This window comes from Perognathus longimembris, chromosome 1 (assembly GCF_023159225.1).
Source record: "Perognathus longimembris pacificus isolate PPM17 chromosome 1, ASM2315922v1, whole genome shotgun sequence".
Classification (NCBI taxonomy): Eukaryota; Metazoa; Chordata; class Mammalia; order Rodentia; family Heteromyidae; genus Perognathus; species Perognathus longimembris.
The window spans coordinates 75,198,084-75,217,456 of NC_063161.1; the positions used below are offsets into that span (position 1 = coordinate 75,198,084).

The following is a 19,373-nucleotide window of genomic DNA, read 5'->3' on the forward strand; positions in this document are numbered from 1 at the left end:
AGAGAAGGAGCATAAACTGAGAGGATACCATACAGAGGGAATGTTTTGTTTTCTTACGCTTGCTCCAACAGGTAAACATAAATGATGTAAGAACGCTTCCTTTTGTTAACTGTAGTTTTAATGACCCAAGGCTACTTATAAAGTGCTCTCAAATAACTGGCATGATGCTTATACTTTTTTAGTTGCTTGTTTTTGTTGTTTGATTTTTGTGCTGGCTTTTGAGGCAGGATCTGGCCATGTAGCCCAGGCTGACCTCAAACCCATTCTCCTGCTCAGCGCCCTGTGTGCTAGGTTTACAGAAGTGAGCCACCACACACAACCTATGGCCTGTTTTTTGAAAGGAAGATATGAAAGGACCTGACTCCAATTGCTGGACCTGGGAGCAATTTCATAAACCAGAGCAACAGGGTATATAGCTCAGTGGTAGAGTACATGCTTAGCACACATGAGGAGGCCCTGGGTTCAATCCCTAGCAGCTCCAGCTAGAAGGCTGCATTTATTCTGGTTTAGGAAAGAAAAAGGGGAGCATGTTTTGTTCTCACTGTTACATCTCCAGTCAAGCCGCAAAAAGTCAAACTAGAGACATGGGCTGTATGGGAGAGCAACAGCCAAGAACACCAAATAGAGCTCCCAGGTCTCCACATGCTAAGGTGAGGAGCAGCATGGCCCTCTCTCTTCCCCTTCCCTCGGGCTAAGACAGTCGTCGTATCACATCTGCCACCCCCTGCCCACCAGCGCCCTCCACATGTTCTTATAGAGTACCCACGTCCTCACACATCCTCACACACGGCCCATCATGTCCTCACACACGGCCCACCATGGCCTCACACACAGCCACACACTCTGCCTTATACACGGCCCACCCCGTCCTCACACGTCCCCGCCGTCCACAGCAGCGGCGGTTCCCGACGGAAGTCCGGGAAGGACGCCGGCGCCCTCGGCCCTGCCCCGCCGCTGGCTCCTCACCCATTCTCCTCAGAGCCCGAGCCCTAGGGGCCGGAGGAACGGACCTGGCGAGCCAGACGCCCGCCCGCACTAGCCGTGACCCGAGCTCACAGTGCCGGGGAAGCCATGCCACCCGCGGAGCCTCCGGATTGGCCGAAGAAGCAGGGCGGAGGAGAAGAGGGAGGGCACCGACCGAACTCCGTGCGCCCGGAGGCAGGAAGCCGAGCTCTCCAGGACCTGCTGATTGGCTTAGAGCGGAAAGGGGGCGGGCATCGAGCAGAGCGAACTCCTGCATTGGACAGAAAGCCATTGCCCCCACCACCGTCCTTGATGATTGGATTAGAGGGGAAAAAGGGGAGGAACCAAGCGAACTCCCGCTAGGACAGGAAATGGACGGGCACCGATGCACCTGGCGAACAAGATAGGGTACTTCCGGCTCCGTTTGGATTGGCCCAGATCGAGAAGAGGCGGGTCCGGAAACAACTGTCAAGAAATGAGTGGACTGGAAAACGAACTTTTAATTATCTAAAAACCAAAATCGGCAGTTATGGCTAAGCATCATCCCGATTTGATCTTCTGCCGCAAGCAGGCTGGCGTTGCCATCGGAAGACTGTGTGAAAAATGCGATGGCCCTGCACCCTGGTGCGCATTTGTGATGAGTGTAACTATGGATCTTACCAGGGTCGCTGTGTGATCTGTGGAGGTCCTGGAGTCTCCGATGCCTACTATGTAAAGAGTGCACCCTCCAGGAGACGGATAGAGATGGTTGCCCAAAGATTGTCAATTTGGGGAGCTCTAAGACAGATCTGTTCTATGAACGTAAAAAATATGGCTTCAAGAAGAGGTGATTGGCGGGTGAGCCCAGCCTCCCGCCATCGAGCTACTGCAGCTGCCAGAAAAGACATCCTCCACTAGCAGAAAGGGAGTGAAGCCCGGCATCACCAAAACTGCCTGTTAACGCATGGGCACTTGCCAGCCTCCCTACCCCCACCAACCCAACCACCGCACCCGGATGGGTGGGGATGGAGTAAGATTCTACAGAGAGCCGTCTGACAGACGATCAGAAATCGATAGGTTCGTGGGTTTTCTTGAATGCAAGAACCAAGCTCTCCACATCGCTATATTCTCTCTACACCGACTTAAACAGGAATGTCCTTTCAGCCTTCTCTCTGAGGAATTGGGGTGAAGCCACCTCCCAGTGAAAAGCATGTTCTCGTAGCCCCACGGATGGCACTTGTCCTTAATGGCCCTCTGTGTGGCAGGGTGCCATGGGACACCAAATGTGGCGTGAGCTTTTGATCTGGTAACACTCACCAGGTGGTGCTGGTTTCAGGTTATTTTTCTGCTGAGAAATTGGAAACCCTTTCTGTTGCTGTTGTTTTAATAAAGTTGGTGTTTATTTTCTGGTTGAAAAAACAAACAAACAAACAAAAAAACAAATCGTGTTCACAAGCCGAGCACCGGTGGCTCAGCCTGTAATCCTACCTACGCAACAAGTGAAGATCTGAGGATTGAGGTGCAAATCCAGCCCAGGCAGCAAAGTCCATCAGACTCATATCTCCAATAAGCTACCCCAAAAAGCTGGAAAGTGGAGCTGTGGCTCAAATGGGAGAGTGAGAGCCTTGCGCAAAAGAGCCCAGGCCCTGAGTTCAAGCCCGGGACCAGCACGTACACGGACAGAGGAATAAAACAGAGATGGAAGCGTTGCTAATTATTAAAGCAAAAGTTTATCATTGTTGAATTATTGGAGCAGTGTCACCATAAAGTCCAAGCTGGCCTTGAACGTCCCATCCTCCCGCCTCAGCAGCCCCAGTACTGAAGTTCGAAGCGCCAATGTTTTTATTTTCTCTAGCGTAGGTCAGAGTGGGCGTGGCCCCTGAGCTGGGCGTTCAAGAAACCTCAGCCTTCTCTCCAACAGCTCCTGGAGACCGGAAGTTACGTCAGGAAAGAATCCTCCTTCCCCCGCACTAAAAGATGTGTGGCGCAGAGCCGGCGCGTCTGACGCCTGCGCAGAGGGCGGGCCAGGCGGGCCGGGCGTTGCCGGTGCGCGCGCCGGGTCGTTAGGTAGGGCGGCCCCGGGCGGAGTCTGCCCTGTCCTCCGAGCCGCCACCATGTCCATTTTCACCCCCACCAACCAGATCCGCCTGACCAATGTGGCAGTGGTGCGCGTGAAGCGGGGCGGGAAGCGCTTCGAGATCGCCTGCTACAAGAACAAGGTGGTCGGCTGGCGTAGCGGCGTGTGAGTGCGCGGGCCGGGACAGGCAGGGGAGAGGCCGGGAACCGGGCCGGGGGCCGGAGACCGAAGGGAGGAGGGGAGGAGGCGGGGCCGGGGGCCAGGAGGAGGGGAGGGGGCCGGGCCGGGGGCCAGGACGTGGGGAGGGGGCCGGGCCGGGGGCCAGGACGTGGGGAGGGGGCCGGGCCGGGGGGCCAGGACGTGGGGAGGGGGCCGGGCCGGGGGCCAGGACGTGGGGAGGGGGCCGGGCCGGGGGCCGAGGGGAGGAAGCCGGGGCCAGGGGACCCGGCCGGAGGAGAGGCGGCGTCCACGAAGAGGAAGCCCCAGACCCGGGCTTCTTTCTCGTTAAGTTCGGGTAGGGTCGCCCATTTTGAGGCTGTTTTGTTGGTATCATAAAAGCAACAACCTAGAAACCTCATGACCGTGGCCACTTCCTGAAATAATGGTAAAGACCCGGGTAGCCCGACCCCAAATACCGTCGGGACTGGACCCTGAGGTCGCCGAAAAGCGCGGCGCCTCACTGCCCCAGCCCTGCTCCGCCCTGGTTTTCCCAGTCCGTTCTTCCCCGATGAGTAAGTGGGGCGTCTGGAAACTTCCCTCCTGGCCCTGGGTCATGGAGGAGGAGCCTTCCCCGCTGCTGGCCTGGGTCCGTGCCAGCTTCTACTTACTTAGACGTGAAGCGCATTTCCAAGGGTGTGAAGTGTATTTTCACGGACTCTCTTCTGCCCTCCTAGGGAAAAAGACCTCGATGAAGTCCTGCAGACCCACTCAGTGTTTGTCAACGTTTCCAAAGGTCAGGTTGCAAAGAAGGAAGATCTCATTAGTGCATTTGGAACAGATGACCAAACTGAAATCTGTAAACAAGTAGGTTCTGCTACCTGCCTTAAAGTATATTATTCTTAATGCACAAAACAAGACCCTTGGGTTTGGTCATATGGCCTAGTGAGTGGTAGAGTGCTTGCCTTGTAAACGTGAAGCCCTGGGTTCAGATTCCTCAGCACCACGTTTATAGAAAAAGCCGCAAGGGGTGCTGTGGCTCAAGTGGTAGAGTGCTGGCCTTGAGCAAAAAGCCAGGGACAGTGCTCAGGCCCTGAGTTCAAGCCCCGGGACTAGCAAAAAAAAACACACACACACAAAACAACAAAAAGACCCTTACCGTGCTGGTACCTGGACTTAATAATGGAGTTGGGGCGAAACCTCCAGAAATTAAATTTTAAAAGTTTACTTCATTTTTCCCAATTGCATATTTACTTTCTCCCCCGGCCTGTTTTGTTGTTGTTGTTGTTGTTGTTGTTGTCTTTTGATTGGTATGTGTGTGTGGGGGTACTGCAGCTTGAACTCAGAGCCTCAACCTTTAACTCCACTTTTTTCACTCAAGGCTGGCACTCTTCCACTTGAGCCATAACTCCTCTTGAGACTTTACCTCCACTTGAGGCTTTACCTCCACTTGAGGCATTCTGCTGGTCAGTTGGGGATGAGTCTCTTGGTTTTGTCGGGCCTGAAATGATTCTCAGATCTCAGCCTCCTGAGTAGCTATGATTATAGGTGTGAGCCACTGGTGTCAGCTGATTCATTCCTGTGATTACCTAACAAGGAGAAAAGTCATTTTCTTGAATCTTGGGGTGGTGGTGTTTTGTAGATTTTGACAAAAGGAGAGGTTCAAGTATCAGATAAAGAAAGGCACACGCAGCTGGAGCAGATGTTTAGGGACATTGCAACCATTGTGGCAGACAAGTGTGTGAACCCAGAAACGAAGAGGCCGTATACTGTCATCCTTATCGAGAGAGCCATGAAAGATATCCACTATTCAGTCAAACCCAACAAGAGTACAAAGCAACAGGTGAGTGATTTTTAATGTGATCAAAACTTATGTCTGTGGAAACTATTAAATTAATGGGTCTGTATGAAAGCAAGTGAGTAGGAAGTTTTGGGGAGGGGACACCAGGGATTGAGGTCGTGAAGAGTTTTTTAAACAAAAATACACATAGGACTCTCATCTCCCTGTACACATCAAACCTGTAAAGGGTCATTTTTTAACTCATTAGATTTTTCCTATTTAGATGCAATTGGTACACCATAAAAGTTACCTCTTTTTTCAAGTTGGATGTACATGCCAGTTTGGGAGGCCAAGGCTGGGATGGCAAGTCTGGGGCCAGCCTGGACTACAGCAGCCACTCTGGTCAAAAACAAAAGCCAATTTTTTTACAGCGTGAAACTCAGCTGTAGAGCTGCTGAGCTTTGGCACCTCTACCCCTCGCAGTTGTCACCTTTCCATGTGCACACACACATATACCTCACCCAAGCCCCTAGCTCAGTCTGTTATGTGTGAGTCCAATGCGAACATGTCAGTAAGGGAAATGGATGGTTTGGTGGCCTGTGCTGTAGCCTGAGTCAGCAATGCACTGTGTACTGGCTGAGTAGTATGCCATCATATGAAAAGACCATGCTTTCTTCATCAGCTGACATTGGGTGGTTTCCACTTGTCAGTTATTAGGAATGCACTGCCATGAAATACATTGTAAGTTTTGGGGGTGGGTTTTTATTTCTCTGAGGAAAAGAGTTGCTGGACTTTCTAAGGCTTCCCAGCCAGGTGTCTAATGTCCCCACACCCTAGGGTGTGAACCATCCATGTTTGTATTAGAACCATCTAGTGGTATCTCGTGGTTTGCATTTCTGTGTTAACATGACCCACCATGTTTTCATGTGCTTATTGGTGCCTTGCCTCTATTCTGGAGATAGCACTATCCAGGTTCCTCCCCTACTTTTTTATTGATTGTCTTTACTTTGTCAGATCTTAGATGTTCTTTGTGAACTATGGAAGCCAAATACATATTTGCCAGTACTGCTGATTATTCTGAGAGTCGATGGTTTTGCTTTTGTTTCTTTTCCTTGATGGTGCTTGTTCGTTTATTTGCAATGCTGGGATGGAGCCCAGGCCCTAGGCATGTTAGGCAGGCACTCCACTTCTTAGCCCACCCCAGCCCTTGATGGTGTCCCTGTAGTACAGACTTTGGAGTTCCATCAGTATCTAGTATGTCTGGTCAGTTCCATGGCTGTTTCATTCTTCATATTATAGCCAAGAAACCATTGTCTAGTGCACCTAGATGAGAACTGCTGAGTCTCGGTGTCATGTAAGACAGTCCAGCAGGCACACATCCAGCCTGCCATCACTGGTGTCTCCTCTCTGTCTTGTTAGGCACTGGAAGTGATAAGGCAGTTGAAGGAGAAGATGAAGATAGAGCGTGCTCACATGAGACTGAGGTTCATCCTGCCAGTGAATGAAGGAAAGAAGCTGAAAGAGAAGCTGAAGCCACTGATGCATGTTGTGGAGAGTGAGGACTACGGTCAGCAGCTGGAAATTGTAAGACTTAAGTCATACTACCTACCACAGTGAGACCCAGACTCCTTTTGGCTCAGGATCTAAGCCATGGCTGCTTTGCCCCATGTGTTTAGCAGAAAGTTCTAGCATCAGAAATGCGGGAGGGGGCTCCTTACCTCATGGAGGGCAGGAAACAGAAGGGGGAGTATCCCTTCAGAGGCCTGCCCAGTGACCTTCCCCCAGCTGGCTGGCCCTGAGCAAAAACACAGGAGACCCTATCCAAAATAGAAAAAATAAATACAAAGGAAGGGGAAAAAAACAAACAGGCAAGACATGGCTCCAGTGATAAGAGCGCCTGCCTAGCAAGGGGGAGGACCTGAGTTCAATCCCTAGTGCTGCCAATACTGAGAAGCAGTTGTGGACAGGAAGCATGGTTGGGTGGAAGGAGGGCTGCACACATCATTAGACTACTCATACAAAAATAGTGATGGCTGCCTTGTTCAGCATAGTGCATTTGAAGGAAGCAGCATTAACCAGTGTCAGTCCACCAGGAGGGGCCTTTTGAAGCAGCCCCTGGGTGGGGGCAGAATGTCCCATGTGTATCTTTCTGCGATACCCTTCCAGGTATGTCTGATCGACCCAGGCTGCTTCCGAGAGATTGATGAGCTGATCAAAAAGGAGACAAAGGGCAAAGGCTCCTTGGAGGTGCTGAGCTTGAAGGACGTGGAAGAAGGAGATGAGAAGTTGGAATGATGCACCTTGGTCTGTTCAGCTGTAAGCTGGATGCCAACGCTAGGCTTTCGTTCCCAGGGCCATTCCTGGATTTCTGTGAGCCGCCCAAGTCCTGCTCAGACATTAATGTCCTGCTACCCCTTTTCATAAATATAATGCCATGTATGCTTTCATTTCAATTGTAAATTGGGATTTTAGGCAAAATGAAAATTGAAATATATGAAGTCCAGAGTTGAGTAGCCATCTCATGTCCTCATAGATTCCAGAGTGACAGTCATTTGAGACAATGTGTGCTGTATGAGTAAGGTGATGGGGACGTGAATGCACCCTGGGGATGGTTCTAGAATGTATGTTGCATGGTGGTGTCTCGTCAGAACGATGCTGGCTGCAAAGCTGTGTCGGTGGACCTGGGCAGCACTGCGCAGGCACCTGCCATGCCCCCATGAAGCTTGGTGACAGTGTGAGACCCATGTCATTTCTAATTGTTAAAAGTTTATAATATATATTAATACTACTAAAATTATATACAATCAATAAAACTACTGTTATTTTTTTTCCAAACTTTGGCTTGTGTTTCTAGATGACTTCCTATCTCCCTTCTTGTCTTAGCCTCTGTGATGGGGTAGTGGTGGTGGAGAGAGGTGGGGGCAAGAGGTCTGCTGGGAGGATTCAGTTAGCACTTAGAAAATTGCTACCTCATGACCATTAATATCACCTGGGATATGATCTAATATTTTAGTACTTACCCACCTACATGGATATATTTGTTGCAAGTATTTTAAATCCTAATTGTCCTCTGTGAAATGTTCTACAATGTAACTTAACTAGAGATGCTCTGAAAATGAGCATCCAGATGCATGCTTTTGTGGAGAGAGGTTTTTACTGACTTAAATAGCTCCTAATTGAATTTAAATACACTCAAGGCAAGTGCTTAGAAATGTCCTATTTTTAAGCAGATTCAACTGAAATTATAAAGCCAAGATTTTTGTGGTAGAGTGTAAAGAACATGAAAATGAACACTGAAGTAGTTTGAACTAGTGACTACATAGCTTTGATTTCACTAGTATATTGTTTCTTCCTAGAGCTTGAACCCAATACGCTTATATTAATAAGCAGCACCAACAGTATGTCAATGAAGATCTAAAGATGATAGTCAAGCCACCACATGTGGAGTTGAAAATATAGCTAATGAATGCAGGCAGCCTTGAGGGCCCTGCACTGACAGCCAGCAGAAATGGGGCTTAAAAGGGAACAGCAGGGGCTGGGAATATGGCCTAGTGGCAAGAGCACTTGCCTTGTATACATGAAGCCCTAGGTTCAATTCCCCAGCACCACATATATAGAAAATGGCCAGAAGTAGCGCTGTGGCTCAAGTGGCAGAGTGCTAGCCTTGAGCAAAAAGAAGCCAGGGACAGTGCTCAGGCCCTGAGTCCAAGGCCCAGAACTGGCAAAAAAAAAAAAACAGCATTCTGCCAACAACCTGGATGGGGCAGAAATGGATTATCTTTAGAGCCTCTGAAGTGGAAAAGAACCCTGCCAAAGAGCCCTAACAGATAAGATGGCAGGTCGTAAGACTGATTTTAGGCTGCCATGTGTAATTTGTTATGTCAGAAGTAGAAAGTGTAGATTACAGGTACTTCAAAATATGGCAAGAAAAGAATGGCTTACTAGGCCAGGTGCTGGTGGCTCACAACTGTAATCCTAGCTACTCAGGAGGCTGAGATCTGAGGACCTAGCCCAAGCCAGAAAGTCTTTGAGACTCTTCTCTCCAATTAACCAGGAGTGGCACTGTGGCTCAAAGTGGTAGAGCGCTAGCCTTGAGCAAAAGAAACTCAGAGATAGCACCTAGGCCAAGAGTTCAAGCATCAGGACCTCCCCCAGCCCCCACCCCGCAAAAAAAAAATCAACTGTGACTCAAATACTGGAGAACTTACTGCAATTCAAAGAGAATTTATTCAAAATGTAGACTTTGCACTAAAGCATGCATCCCCCAGTTCAATCTGCAATACCAGGAAAAATGTTTTAAAACTAATTGGGTGAGGCTGTTTCTTTGTATCTTGGGAACCTGTAATTTTGGATTAGGGTTTTGACAAAAAGGGAAAAGAGCAGGAACTAATACTGCACCTGGAAAATCCAATAAGTAAAATACAAAGTGGAGGGTTTTTTGGTACTGGTCCTGGGGCTTGAATTTAGACCCTAGACACTGTCCCTGAGCTTTATCTGCTCCAGGTTAGTGCTTTACCTCTGGAGCCACAGCTCCATTTACAGCTTTTTGGTCATTAAAACTGGAGATACTTTCCTGCCTAGCCTGGCTTTGAACCACAATCCTCAGGTCTCAGCCTCCTGAGTAGCTAGAACTATAGGCATAAGCCTATATTTTTTTTTTGGTGGTAGTGCTGGGGTTTGAACTCAAGTCTTTGGACTTATTAGACAGACACTCTACCGCTTGACCCACATCTTCAACCCTTTCTGTGCTTTATTTTTGTAAAGGCTAGCCTGAATTGCATTCTTATTCACACTTTCCTGCCATGGCTTAGAATGTGAGATGTGTGTCACCATACCAGCTTTTTCCAGGGGTGGGTGGGGAGTCTCATGAGCCTTTTTGCCACAACTTGGCTGGAACCCAAATCCCCCAGATTTCAGCCTCCCACATAGCTGAAATCAGGTACACCACCACACCCTGCTACTGCCACATCATTTTAATTCAGTTTTCTAGTTTGGAGCAGATATTTTTTTAAAAATTATTTTTCTGGGGCTGGGGATGTGGCCTAGTGGCAAGAGAGCTTGCCTCATATACATGAGGCCCTGGGTTCGATTCCCCAGCACCGCATATACAGAAAACGGCCAGAAGTGGCGCTGTGGCTCAAGTGGCAGAGTGCTAGCCTTGAGCAAAAAGGAAGCTAGGGACAGTGCTCAGGCCCTGAGTCCAAGGCCCAGGACTGGCCAAAAAAAAAAAAAAAAAAAATTATTTTTCTGTGAGTGCAAATCTGTTAAGATAACCATCTTGCTCATCTGCTAATGAAGTGGTAATGTCCTGCTGGAATGTAATGTTGGGCTTGGAGTATACTCAATTACTTGTAGCTAAGTTGAAAGTGATAAAAATTATATGTGAAAAGAAATAAAGGAAGGCTGGGAATATGGCCTAGTGGCAAGAGCGCTTGCCTCCTACACATGAAGCTCTCAGTTCGATTCCCCAGCACCACATATATGGAAAACGGCCAGAAGGGGCGCTGTGTCTCAGGTGGCAGAGTGCTAGCCTTGAGCAAAAAGAAGCCAGGGAAGGTGCTCAGGCCCTGAGTCCAAGGCCCAGGACTGGCCAAAAAAAAAGAAATAAAGGAAAAAACTACAAAAGGCAAAGGATGTGATGTGGGCCCAACTCCTCTCCGCTGTTCCATCTGTGAATCTCCTCTAGTGTGGTGAAAATTGGCACAATCAGAAAACACTTAAGGTAGGCTCTTGTGTTCTGACATAAAGTCACCACAGGGAATGAGATGGGAAAAGGGCGCACACAGGAGGATGGGCCTGGCCTCTAAGAGCAGATGTGAGGACTAGCTGTGGTGGGGGACCTGGGCTTGAGTTGCAGAGACATCAGGGCATGGCTGTCCACCTGCCACTTTCTTTTTTTGGCCAGTCCTGGGCCTTGGACTCAGGGTCTGAGCACTGTCCCTGGCTTCTTCCCGCTCAAGGCCAGCACTCTGCCACCTGAGCCACAGCGCCCCTTCTGGCCATTTTCCATATATGTGGTGCTGGGGAATCGAACCTAGAGCTTCATGTGTAGGAGGCAAGCACTCTTGCCACTAGGCCATGTTCCCAGCCCCACCTGCCACTTTCTGAAGGCAAAACCTCTGTAGACCAAAATGTAATGTGGAAGTGTGGGCCAATTGTGCAAACCAGGTGCTCATCACAGCAAGGGCTGGTCAGGGCATGGCAGCAGTTCTGAGGGGACAAGGGATATGCTGAGGCAACTGGGAGACTGAGTCAGGGAAAGAATGCCAGAACTTGTTTCCAGAGCAAGAACCCTGTGCAGGGGACAGGCTAGGAATTGGGGAGGGGATCCTCTGGCCCTCATCAGAGTGGTCTGCTCCCAGAATGTGAACATTGGCAGCATGAGTTGTCAGAAACATGACTCATAATCCCTCAATATTTGAGCATGAAACCTAACTATTCTGCACAACTATTTTTTGCACATTTTATGTGTAGGAGGCAAGTGCTATTGCCACTAGGCCATATTCCCAGCCCCTTTTTTGCACATTTTAAACATACTGTATTTCCCAGTTAGACTGTAGAGGAATAGGTAACTTACCCATAAGAATCCACCTCCAGTAGTCCAGACATTAAGCTGTTCCACAAAGTGTTCTCACAGGAGAAGTCCATGGTGAGCAGTCCAGGTCTGGGCAGGGCAAGGGCAGACAGCCCAAGGCACATGGCTCTGCAGATGGCAGCACAGGCCAGGAGGAGGTTGCAGGTAACAGGCTCGGTGTGTATTAAGAGTATATAATCAACACGTGTCTGTCTATTCCATGCTCCCACAGGTCTCTTTCTTCTTCCTTTCTGTGGGGTGGGGCGATGCTAGGGAAGGATGCCAGGGCTGTGAAGATGGTCAGCAAGCTCTCTGGCTGAGACAGGCAGCACTTGTTGATGGCCCCTTCACCAGGACCATTGCCCATTCCTCATCCCAGGGACCAGTGACACAGCCTTGAATAAAACATCCTCATCTGCCCACTGCTCTCCCCTTAGAAAGCACCTCCCCGGACTCCATGGCAAGAGACATGGCAAGCAAATTCAGGTACTTTATTCTGTAAAGCACATACTTCAAACACAATAAAATGAGCCGGGAGGTGACTGCCAGGGCAGATCATGCAGCAAGACAGGTAAACGGACCCACCTGCTCTGGCAGCCCCATAGTGCCTGCAGGAGGGCTAGGAACCACAGACACCCAATGGGAAACTCAGAATTGAAACTGACTCAAGTCACAGGAGGAACAAAAAAGAAAGGAAAGAGATCAATATGATCAGAAAGAACCATTTTAACTGACTTTCTACTGGATCTCTAGTTAAAAAAAAAAAAAAGCCTGTCTTGAACTCTTCCACCCCTGAGGTCCACCTGCAAAAACAGGGCCCTGCCCACCAGGACCAGATCTGGGGCCCCAGCTCCTGCCCCAGGAAGCCCAGCTTCCCTTCAAACACCTATTTGTTGAAGACCTCAGAGATTCGCCTGCAATATGTGTGATCAGGCCTCAGAACAAGGCATACTGTCAGGCCTTTTTGGCACTTCCTCTCATGCCTAACAGTGTCTGGCCCACCTACTCCAACCATTCTTGCAGTTCACACAGGACTAAGGAACAGCAATGGACCTTGTGGGGCAAACCAGCAAAGCAGGATTTGTTCATTGGACTCTTTCCTTTTGCATTACTCTATTCCTAGAACTCTGCTTTACTGGGATTTTTTTTTTTTTTTGCCATACTTGAGTTTGAATTCAAGGCTTTGTACTTGGGAGCAGGTGATATACCACTTGAACCAGCTCTCAGTCCTTTCTGGCTGTAGACACTTTTTCAGATAAGGTCTCATGCCTTTTGCTCAGGCCAACTATGGACTGTGATCCTGCCTATACCTCTTAGATAGCTTAAGTCACACACGTGCACTACCATGTGTCTTGCCAACATTTTGCTCAGGCTGATCTCAAACCTAAACTCTGCCTCATGAGTGACCGGAACTACAGACATGAACCGTAATGCACAGCCTAATTCAGTAACAATGTAAGTCTAATATCTGATGGTGCTGATGATAATGACATTTCCAAAGGCTCTCCAAGTCTCTAACGAGAAAACTAACAAGTTAGCCATGCAGTATGTATGCAACTCAAACAACTACAACAAGACTTTGGACAGTCATGATTACTGCTCCTGAAAGGAAAAAAAGGAAAACTCCCATACCAAGTAACTATAGTATTACTTTAACAATAAAAGGACACAACTGTTTTCAACTCAAAAATGCTTGGGATAAAATGTTCTAGTAAATTTCAGACTTCAGAATTAATACTCAACTAGACCACACAATGAAGTGGAGAGGTGCCAACAATCCCCCACTGTCCTGCTGGGAGCTCCAGAATCATAATGAGTTATTAAGGCAAAGAGCTGTTGAGGAAAACAAGAATACAAAGGACAAGAAAGGACTGGAAAAGACGATCCATGACTTTCCTACAATGTATGAAAGAGTAGGTGGCAAGGGTGAGCCTGCAACAAAAACGCTTCCCCTTCCCTTGGCACCGGCAGACAGAACAGCCCTCCTGATCATGCCACAGGCACCCCAGTCATAGCAGACATATCTAGCATGTGCCGTGCTGGCCGCATGAAAAATAAATGCAAACTTATAAATAAAACTCATCTCCTCAAAGAAGAAAACCCTTTCATGACTATTCTGCCAAGCCTGTCATTCTTTCATCCATTCTTTCTAAGCCATCTACTTTCTCCAAAGGAAAACAGCCACTGAGTCAACCTGTAAGCTCCCCTACGTGTGGGGGCTGCTTGTGATGAGGGATGGCGCCAGAGGGACGGGGCCATACAGCATTCTCTGCTGGTTGAACCAAGACCAAACTTCACAGTCTATGTGGAAAATGAAACTTAAGACCTTCACCAAGTAGGTGACATACTTAACTTTTTACTCAGGATAAAAGCAGATGCCTGCTGGGCACTGGTAGTCATGCCTGTAATCCTAGCTACTCAGGAGACTGAGATCTGAGGATTGCGGTTCAAAGCCAGCCTGGGCTTTAAAAGTTCGCAGTTCAAAGCCAGCCAGGGCTTTAAAAGTCCATGAGACTCTTATCTCCAATTAACCACCAGAAAACCGAAAGTGGTGCTGTGGTTCAAGTGGCAGAGCACTAGCCTTGAGCTGAAGAGCTCAGGAATAGCGCCCAAGCCCAAGTTCAAGCCCCATGACCACCACCAACAACAACAACAATAACAAAAACACACCTGTCCTAACTAAGGAGTATTCAAATGTGATAATTTTATTTTTTTCTTTAAAAAAAACTGAAGATATGTTTCCTTGCAAGCAAAAAGAACAAGTAAGTATTGTTCTTACTACAATTAAGCCAGATAGGTAACATCCACTGAATGGAAAGGGGCTCTGAAGTGCAGGGTCAGGTCCAAGGGGCCTATCCAGTGCATATCCAGTGGAAACAGGAAGCTTGAACACCCTCCTCCCAGCAGCAACAAGGACCCTGGACCTACAATGACTGTATTAGATGGAAACCAACACCATGTGCACAGCAACCCGCCACCCCTCTCCACACTAATGCGAATGCCATGTGCACAGCGACCTGCCACCCCTCTCCACACTAGATGGGAACGCCTGTATGCACAGTGACCTGCCACCCCTCTCCACACTTCATGGAAACACCATGTGCACAGTGACCCGCCACCCCTTTCCATACTTGATGGGAACGCCCGTGTGCACAGCAACCACCACCCCTCTCCACACTAGATGGGAATGCCCGTGTGCACAGTGACCTGCCACCCCTCTCCACACTAGATGGGAATGCCCGTGTGCACAGTGACCTGCCACCCCTCTCCACACTAGATGGGAATGCCCGTGTGCACAGTGACCTGCCACCCCTCTCCACACTAGATGTGAACACCATGTGCACAGTGACCGGCCACCCCTCTCCACACTTGATGGGAACACCCACATGCACAGTGACCTGCCATAACTCTCCACACTAGATGCGAACGTCCTTGTGCAATGACCTGCCACCCCTCTCCACACTGGATAGGAACACCATGTGCACAGTGACCCGCCACCCCTCTCCACACTAGATAGGAACACCATGTGCACAGCGACCGCCACCCCTCTCCACACTGGATGCGAACGCCCACGTGCAAAGGCCTGGGTTAGGCCAGAGGCTCTGGCTCCCAGTGCAAAGCACGTGCATCATTGGACCGATTTCCAAATAGATTTTATAAGTATGTACAAGTCAGTTACAGGCACTTGAAATGTCTTTGGCTGGAATAACCAACACTGCAAGGTCATGTTTTCAGAGTGGCCAGGTCCCGGCTGGGTTCAGCAGGCAATGATTATGGTTCTCTCAGTCTCTCTCAGAAAACGAGGCTGTGTTTAGGCTTCAGCCAAAGCCACCTAAGAGAGAGCAAGACAGCAATGTATTACAGAGGGAGGCCAAGGCCTACCAGCCCTGCAGATACCCCAGGGGCCCCAGCAACACTAGAGACCATGTCAGGGCCAGCAGAGAGTCACTGAACCCCTTCTCAGGCGGGAAGCGAACACAAACCTATACATCTTGTGAAAGCAGCAGCTGTGCTGTGGACTGCTGCGCTGTGGACTGCTGCGTGGAGGGCTGACCATGGGGACCCATTAGCAGTTGTGCCTGCCTTCTTGGGTCATGGAAGTGGCCTGCAGGAGGCCCATCCAGGCAAGGGGTGACTCAGAACTGCCACAGTTAGGAGCAGGTAGCAGCCAAGAACACGTGGGGACTTGGTTAAAACACAACACCATAACAGGCCAAGGAATGCAAAGTCAGGAGTCATTTCTGCAGAAGAAAGATGCTATTCACATAAGTTTGGGGAGCATTAGCTGGGGGCTCCCCAAGACACAAGGCCACACCCTGCCCCTGCTTACCTTCTCAGGACAGAACTCAGGATTGCTCTGACGTAGTTTGCTAGGCCTGCCTTTGATAACAGCATAGCAGAACATCGTGATCACCATCACGAAGAGGAAGTAACTTGTGTGCATGAGATGCAAATTTATTAATGAGCGGTCATCCTAAATAAACAAGAGAAAAATCCAGAAACATCTACACTGAGTTACTAAACAGTTTCAGCACTATTCCTGAAGACAGGATTGCAAACTTGCATCAACTTTCACTCCCCATCTGGAATGGAAAGGCTCCCTTGCATGACTCCCATTAAACACAGACACCATGCTTGGGAGCTATGGCCACTCGGACCACCCACTCCCTCTGCCCTGGCTGCTACCTGAGCCCTCACTCCTGGTGCCACCCCCAGAGACCTCTTCTCTGGGCACACACTCTTTCTGAGTCAGCATTCTTAGCTGCGTGCTACCACCATCTCAGGAATGCCCTTGCCTGTGCACTCCTCTCTTGCTTCCATCTGTGTTTTCCCCTTTCTGTTCATCCCTGCTGAAAGCCTGCATTGTCTGCGTGGCTTTACAGGCCATCAGTCCCTGGCTCTGTGATGGCAAGGGACCTCAGACACACCTCCTTTCCTTTCCTCCTCCCACAGGTGGTCCTCACACCAGCCCTCACTTCGCTTCTGGCCAATTACACACACCAACTGGAAGCATCAGGCAACACAACAGTCTTCCTAAGAGGCTTTTGCCCACCACAGGCAATGGCTATCTGGCCCAGTAAGAGGCTGGCCCACTGAGGGAGATGGACTTTCTGGACCTGCCTTCTGCCCTACATCAGGAATGACTTCCATTGCACACACCTGCAAGCCCCTGTCTATCAACTTCCAAAATTGAGTCACAAGAAAGGCAAAGAGCCAGGCCCAAGGAAAAGGAGTCTACTACACGTGCAGGAAGGAAAGGAAGGGCCTACAAACATCATGCAGGGACTGCAGACTAGGCAGAAACCTGAAAGTGGATCCCTGCCAGGTGGAGGGACAGTATGGCCTTCCCCATTCCTTGGCCGAGTTAAATTTTACTTGGTGTCTAGCCAGATCCCCTCCAGCTTGTACTTCAGACCCTCCACCCTGACTCCTACCTCTGAACCCCAACAGCATTCCTTACTGCTCATGTGACCCTGAGCCCACATCCTTCCATGAACAATGAAGGAGGAACATATCAGTAAGCCACACATGGAACTCGAGCCCCTAAGGCTTACGAATACAACAGTTGCTCAATAAATAATGACTGCTGAATAAAATAAAATTAAGAACAAGATTTCTCCGGGCTGGGAATATGGCCTAGTGGCAAGAGTGCTTGCCTCATATACATGAAGCTCTCGGTTCGATTCCCCAGCACCACATATATGGAAAACGGCCAGAAGGGGCGCTGTGGCTCAGGTGGCAGAGTGCTAGCCTTGAGTGGGAAGAAGCCAGGGAAGGTGCTCAGGCCCTGAGTCCAAGGCCCAGGACTGGCCAAAAAAAAAAAAAAAAGAAGAAGAAAAGAAAAAAGAACAAGATTTCTCTTAGCTATAATAGTGGCCAATCTCCAACCCAGCTGGAAATCTAGTTAGCAGAGTCTAAGCTAACCTAAGGATATAACATGGCCTCCACCCAGGTATCTCACACAAACACACACAATTTTCTTACTTACATCTGGAACAATCACTGTGAGCTTGGGATTTAAAGCATGGTAGACTTTCCCAATGGCTCCCTTGTAACACCAGAAAGGGTTGTAGTCTTGAGCATATTTTGTATTGGCATCTCTGGCAGTGGTGAAGATCTTATACCAGAGGGTGGCGTTGCTGTATGTGTCAGGAACACAGTGAGGGGGCTGGCTGCATAGGGAAGAAAGGGGGAGTTATGTTCTGTGACCAAGACACTGACCTGAGCTCCCCTGCCATGCACCATGCCAAACACTACATAGGACAAGCCACAGTAAGAGACAAAATATTTCCAGCAACATCGTGGTCCTTTGGAATGAGTGTTTAGTCAGAGTTGACTGCTGTTGCTTAACAAGCACATAACAGAAAGGGGGTGTACGACATCCTGGACAATAAGTGTAGATACTTCCTTCTGAGTCCACCAAAGGCCTCTCACACAAAAGCAAAGAAGGCCTGCTCCTCTTAAAACTATTTCCTTGAGCTGCCTAAATCATCAATTTGTGTCCAAACTCCTATGACAAGTCTTAATACAGCAAATCAAGTTTAATTTGTCTGATACTGTCTTACAAACTTCCCACTAAGACAAATCCTAAGGTTAATTCTTATCTTACAAAGATTCACCATAGAATTCCTTTAAGTAGGCGGTTAGTATGTAATTTACATATTTATCTAGAACCACTCTTTTATAGAGAAAGGGAAGAAAAAGGAAAAGAAATCCTTATCTGGGTGTGATGATGTGCCCCAAAGACACTGCTATTCTGGAGGCTGGAGTAGAACAATCCTAAAGCACCTAGGCCAGCCTAGTGAGGACCTATCTCAAAGTAAATAAGCAAATAAATGGTAAACAAAAGAAAGAAATGGAAGAAAGTAAGAGAGCAAGAGAGAGGATCATCTTTTTGTTGTTGGTGGTGGTCATGGGGCTTGAACTCCAGGCCTGGGCACTGTGCCTTAGCTCTTTAGCTCAAAGCTAGTGCTCTACCACTTGAACCACAGAGCCATTTCCAGTTTCCTGATGGATAATTGGAGATAAGAGTCTCACGGCCTTTCCTGCCCAGGCTGGCTTTGAACCTCAATCCTTAGATCTCAGCCTCCTAAGTGGCTAGGATTATAGGCATCAGCCATCAGCTTGAGAGGATCATCTTAAAGCAAAGCATTCACTGCTTCTCAAAAACCTGAAGCAAAATTGAGAAATAGTAGCTGACATAAAGAAAACCCAATATGAAGAGCACCAATGGCTCATGCCTGTAATCCCAGCTATCCAGGAGACTGAGATCTGAGGATCGTGGTTTGAAGCCATCCTGGGCAAGAAAGGTGAGACTCTTTATCTTCAAATAGCCACCAAAAAAAAAAAAAAAACAGAAGTAGAGAGGTATAGCAAAAGTGGTAGAGAGCCAACCTTGATCAGAAAAAGCCAAGTGAGAGCACAAGGCCCTGAATTTAAGCCTCAGTACAAACAAAAATAAATAAGGCTCAATATGTACTCTAGATTTAAAACCTAACACTGCAACTAGTGGAAATGCACAAAACATTTCTTTTAGGCTGCTGAGGGCCACTCTGGCTGGAGGACCAGTGCTTCATTCTTCTCTACATGACAGGTTCTTTCTAATCTGGTAGGAAAAGCTGCCTCAGACTCCTGACACAGCCCCAATGCTTTGCCACCTTTGAGACACTAATGTTCAGGTATCCTCTCGCAGACATTCTACTTGTACCTTAAAATTCAATCACCATTCAGGTCAATCTTTTTTTTTTTAATTTTTTTTATTATTAATTGAACATAAAATTTTTTTTACAAGGTGTTGTGCAAAGAGGGTGCAGTTACATAGTAGGGCAGTGTGTACATTTCTT

At 48.4% G+C, this 19,373-nt stretch overlaps 3 protein-coding genes and 1 pseudogene across 5 annotated transcripts in view; 2 read left to right on the forward strand and 2 right to left on the reverse strand.

The window, feature by feature from the left end:
- The window catches only part of LOC125338536 (S-adenosyl-L-methionine-dependent tRNA 4-demethylwyosine synthase TYW1-like), a 70,742-nt gene extending 69,609 nt beyond the window's left edge, over positions 1–1,133 (reverse strand). The window contains exon 1 of one of the 3 annotated variants that reach the window (XM_048329388.1): positions 967–1,133. In XM_048329388.1, the coding sequence (XP_048185345.1) occupies positions 967–970 (4 nt within the window). In that variant the 5' untranslated portion in view covers positions 971–1,133. The remainder of the gene's footprint in view (positions 1–966) is intronic. The other 2 variants (XM_048329405.1, XM_048329396.1) reach the window with 2 other exon arrangements.
- A 356-nt stretch (positions 1,134–1,489) lies between these two features.
- On the forward strand, positions 1,490–1,931 carry LOC125338803 (annotated as a pseudogene).
- Positions 1,932–2,962: 1,031 nt separating this feature from the next.
- Sbds (SBDS ribosome maturation factor) lies at positions 2,963–7,790 on the forward strand. Its single transcript, XM_048329712.1, has 5 exons — positions 2,963–3,184; positions 3,913–4,042; positions 4,818–5,018; positions 6,375–6,539; positions 7,122–7,790. Exons 1-5 carry the CDS (start codon positions 3,057–3,059, stop codon positions 7,248–7,250), a joined length of 753 nt encoding a protein of 250 aa, XP_048185669.1. The 5' UTR covers positions 2,963–3,056; the 3' UTR covers positions 7,251–7,790.
- A 7,375-nt stretch (positions 7,791–15,165) lies between these two features.
- Tmem248 (transmembrane protein 248) overlaps positions 15,166–19,373 on the reverse strand; it is a 29,808-nt gene continuing 25,600 nt past the window's right edge. Inside the window, exons 5-7 of the mRNA XM_048329635.1 lie at positions 17,519–17,702; positions 15,860–16,003; positions 15,166–15,361 (exon numbers count right to left, since the gene is read on the reverse strand). Of these exons, the coding sequence (XP_048185592.1) occupies positions 15,341–15,361; positions 15,860–16,003; positions 17,519–17,702 (349 nt within the window). The 3' untranslated portion in view covers positions 15,166–15,340. The remainder of the gene's footprint in view (positions 15,362–15,859; positions 16,004–17,518; positions 17,703–19,373) is intronic.

Coding starts and splice junctions, on each gene's coding strand:
- Sbds (XM_048329712.1), top strand. CDS start 3,057: ATGTCCATTTTCACCCCCACCAACCAGATCCGCCTGACCAATGTGGCA. Junction 4,043..4,817: donor AAACTGAAATCTGTAAACAA/GTAGGTTCTGCT, acceptor GGTGTTTTGTAG/ATTTTGACAAAAGGAGAGGT. Junction 6,540..7,121: donor ACGGTCAGCAGCTGGAAATT/GTAAGACTTAAG, acceptor ATACCCTTCCAG/GTATGTCTGATCGACCCAGG.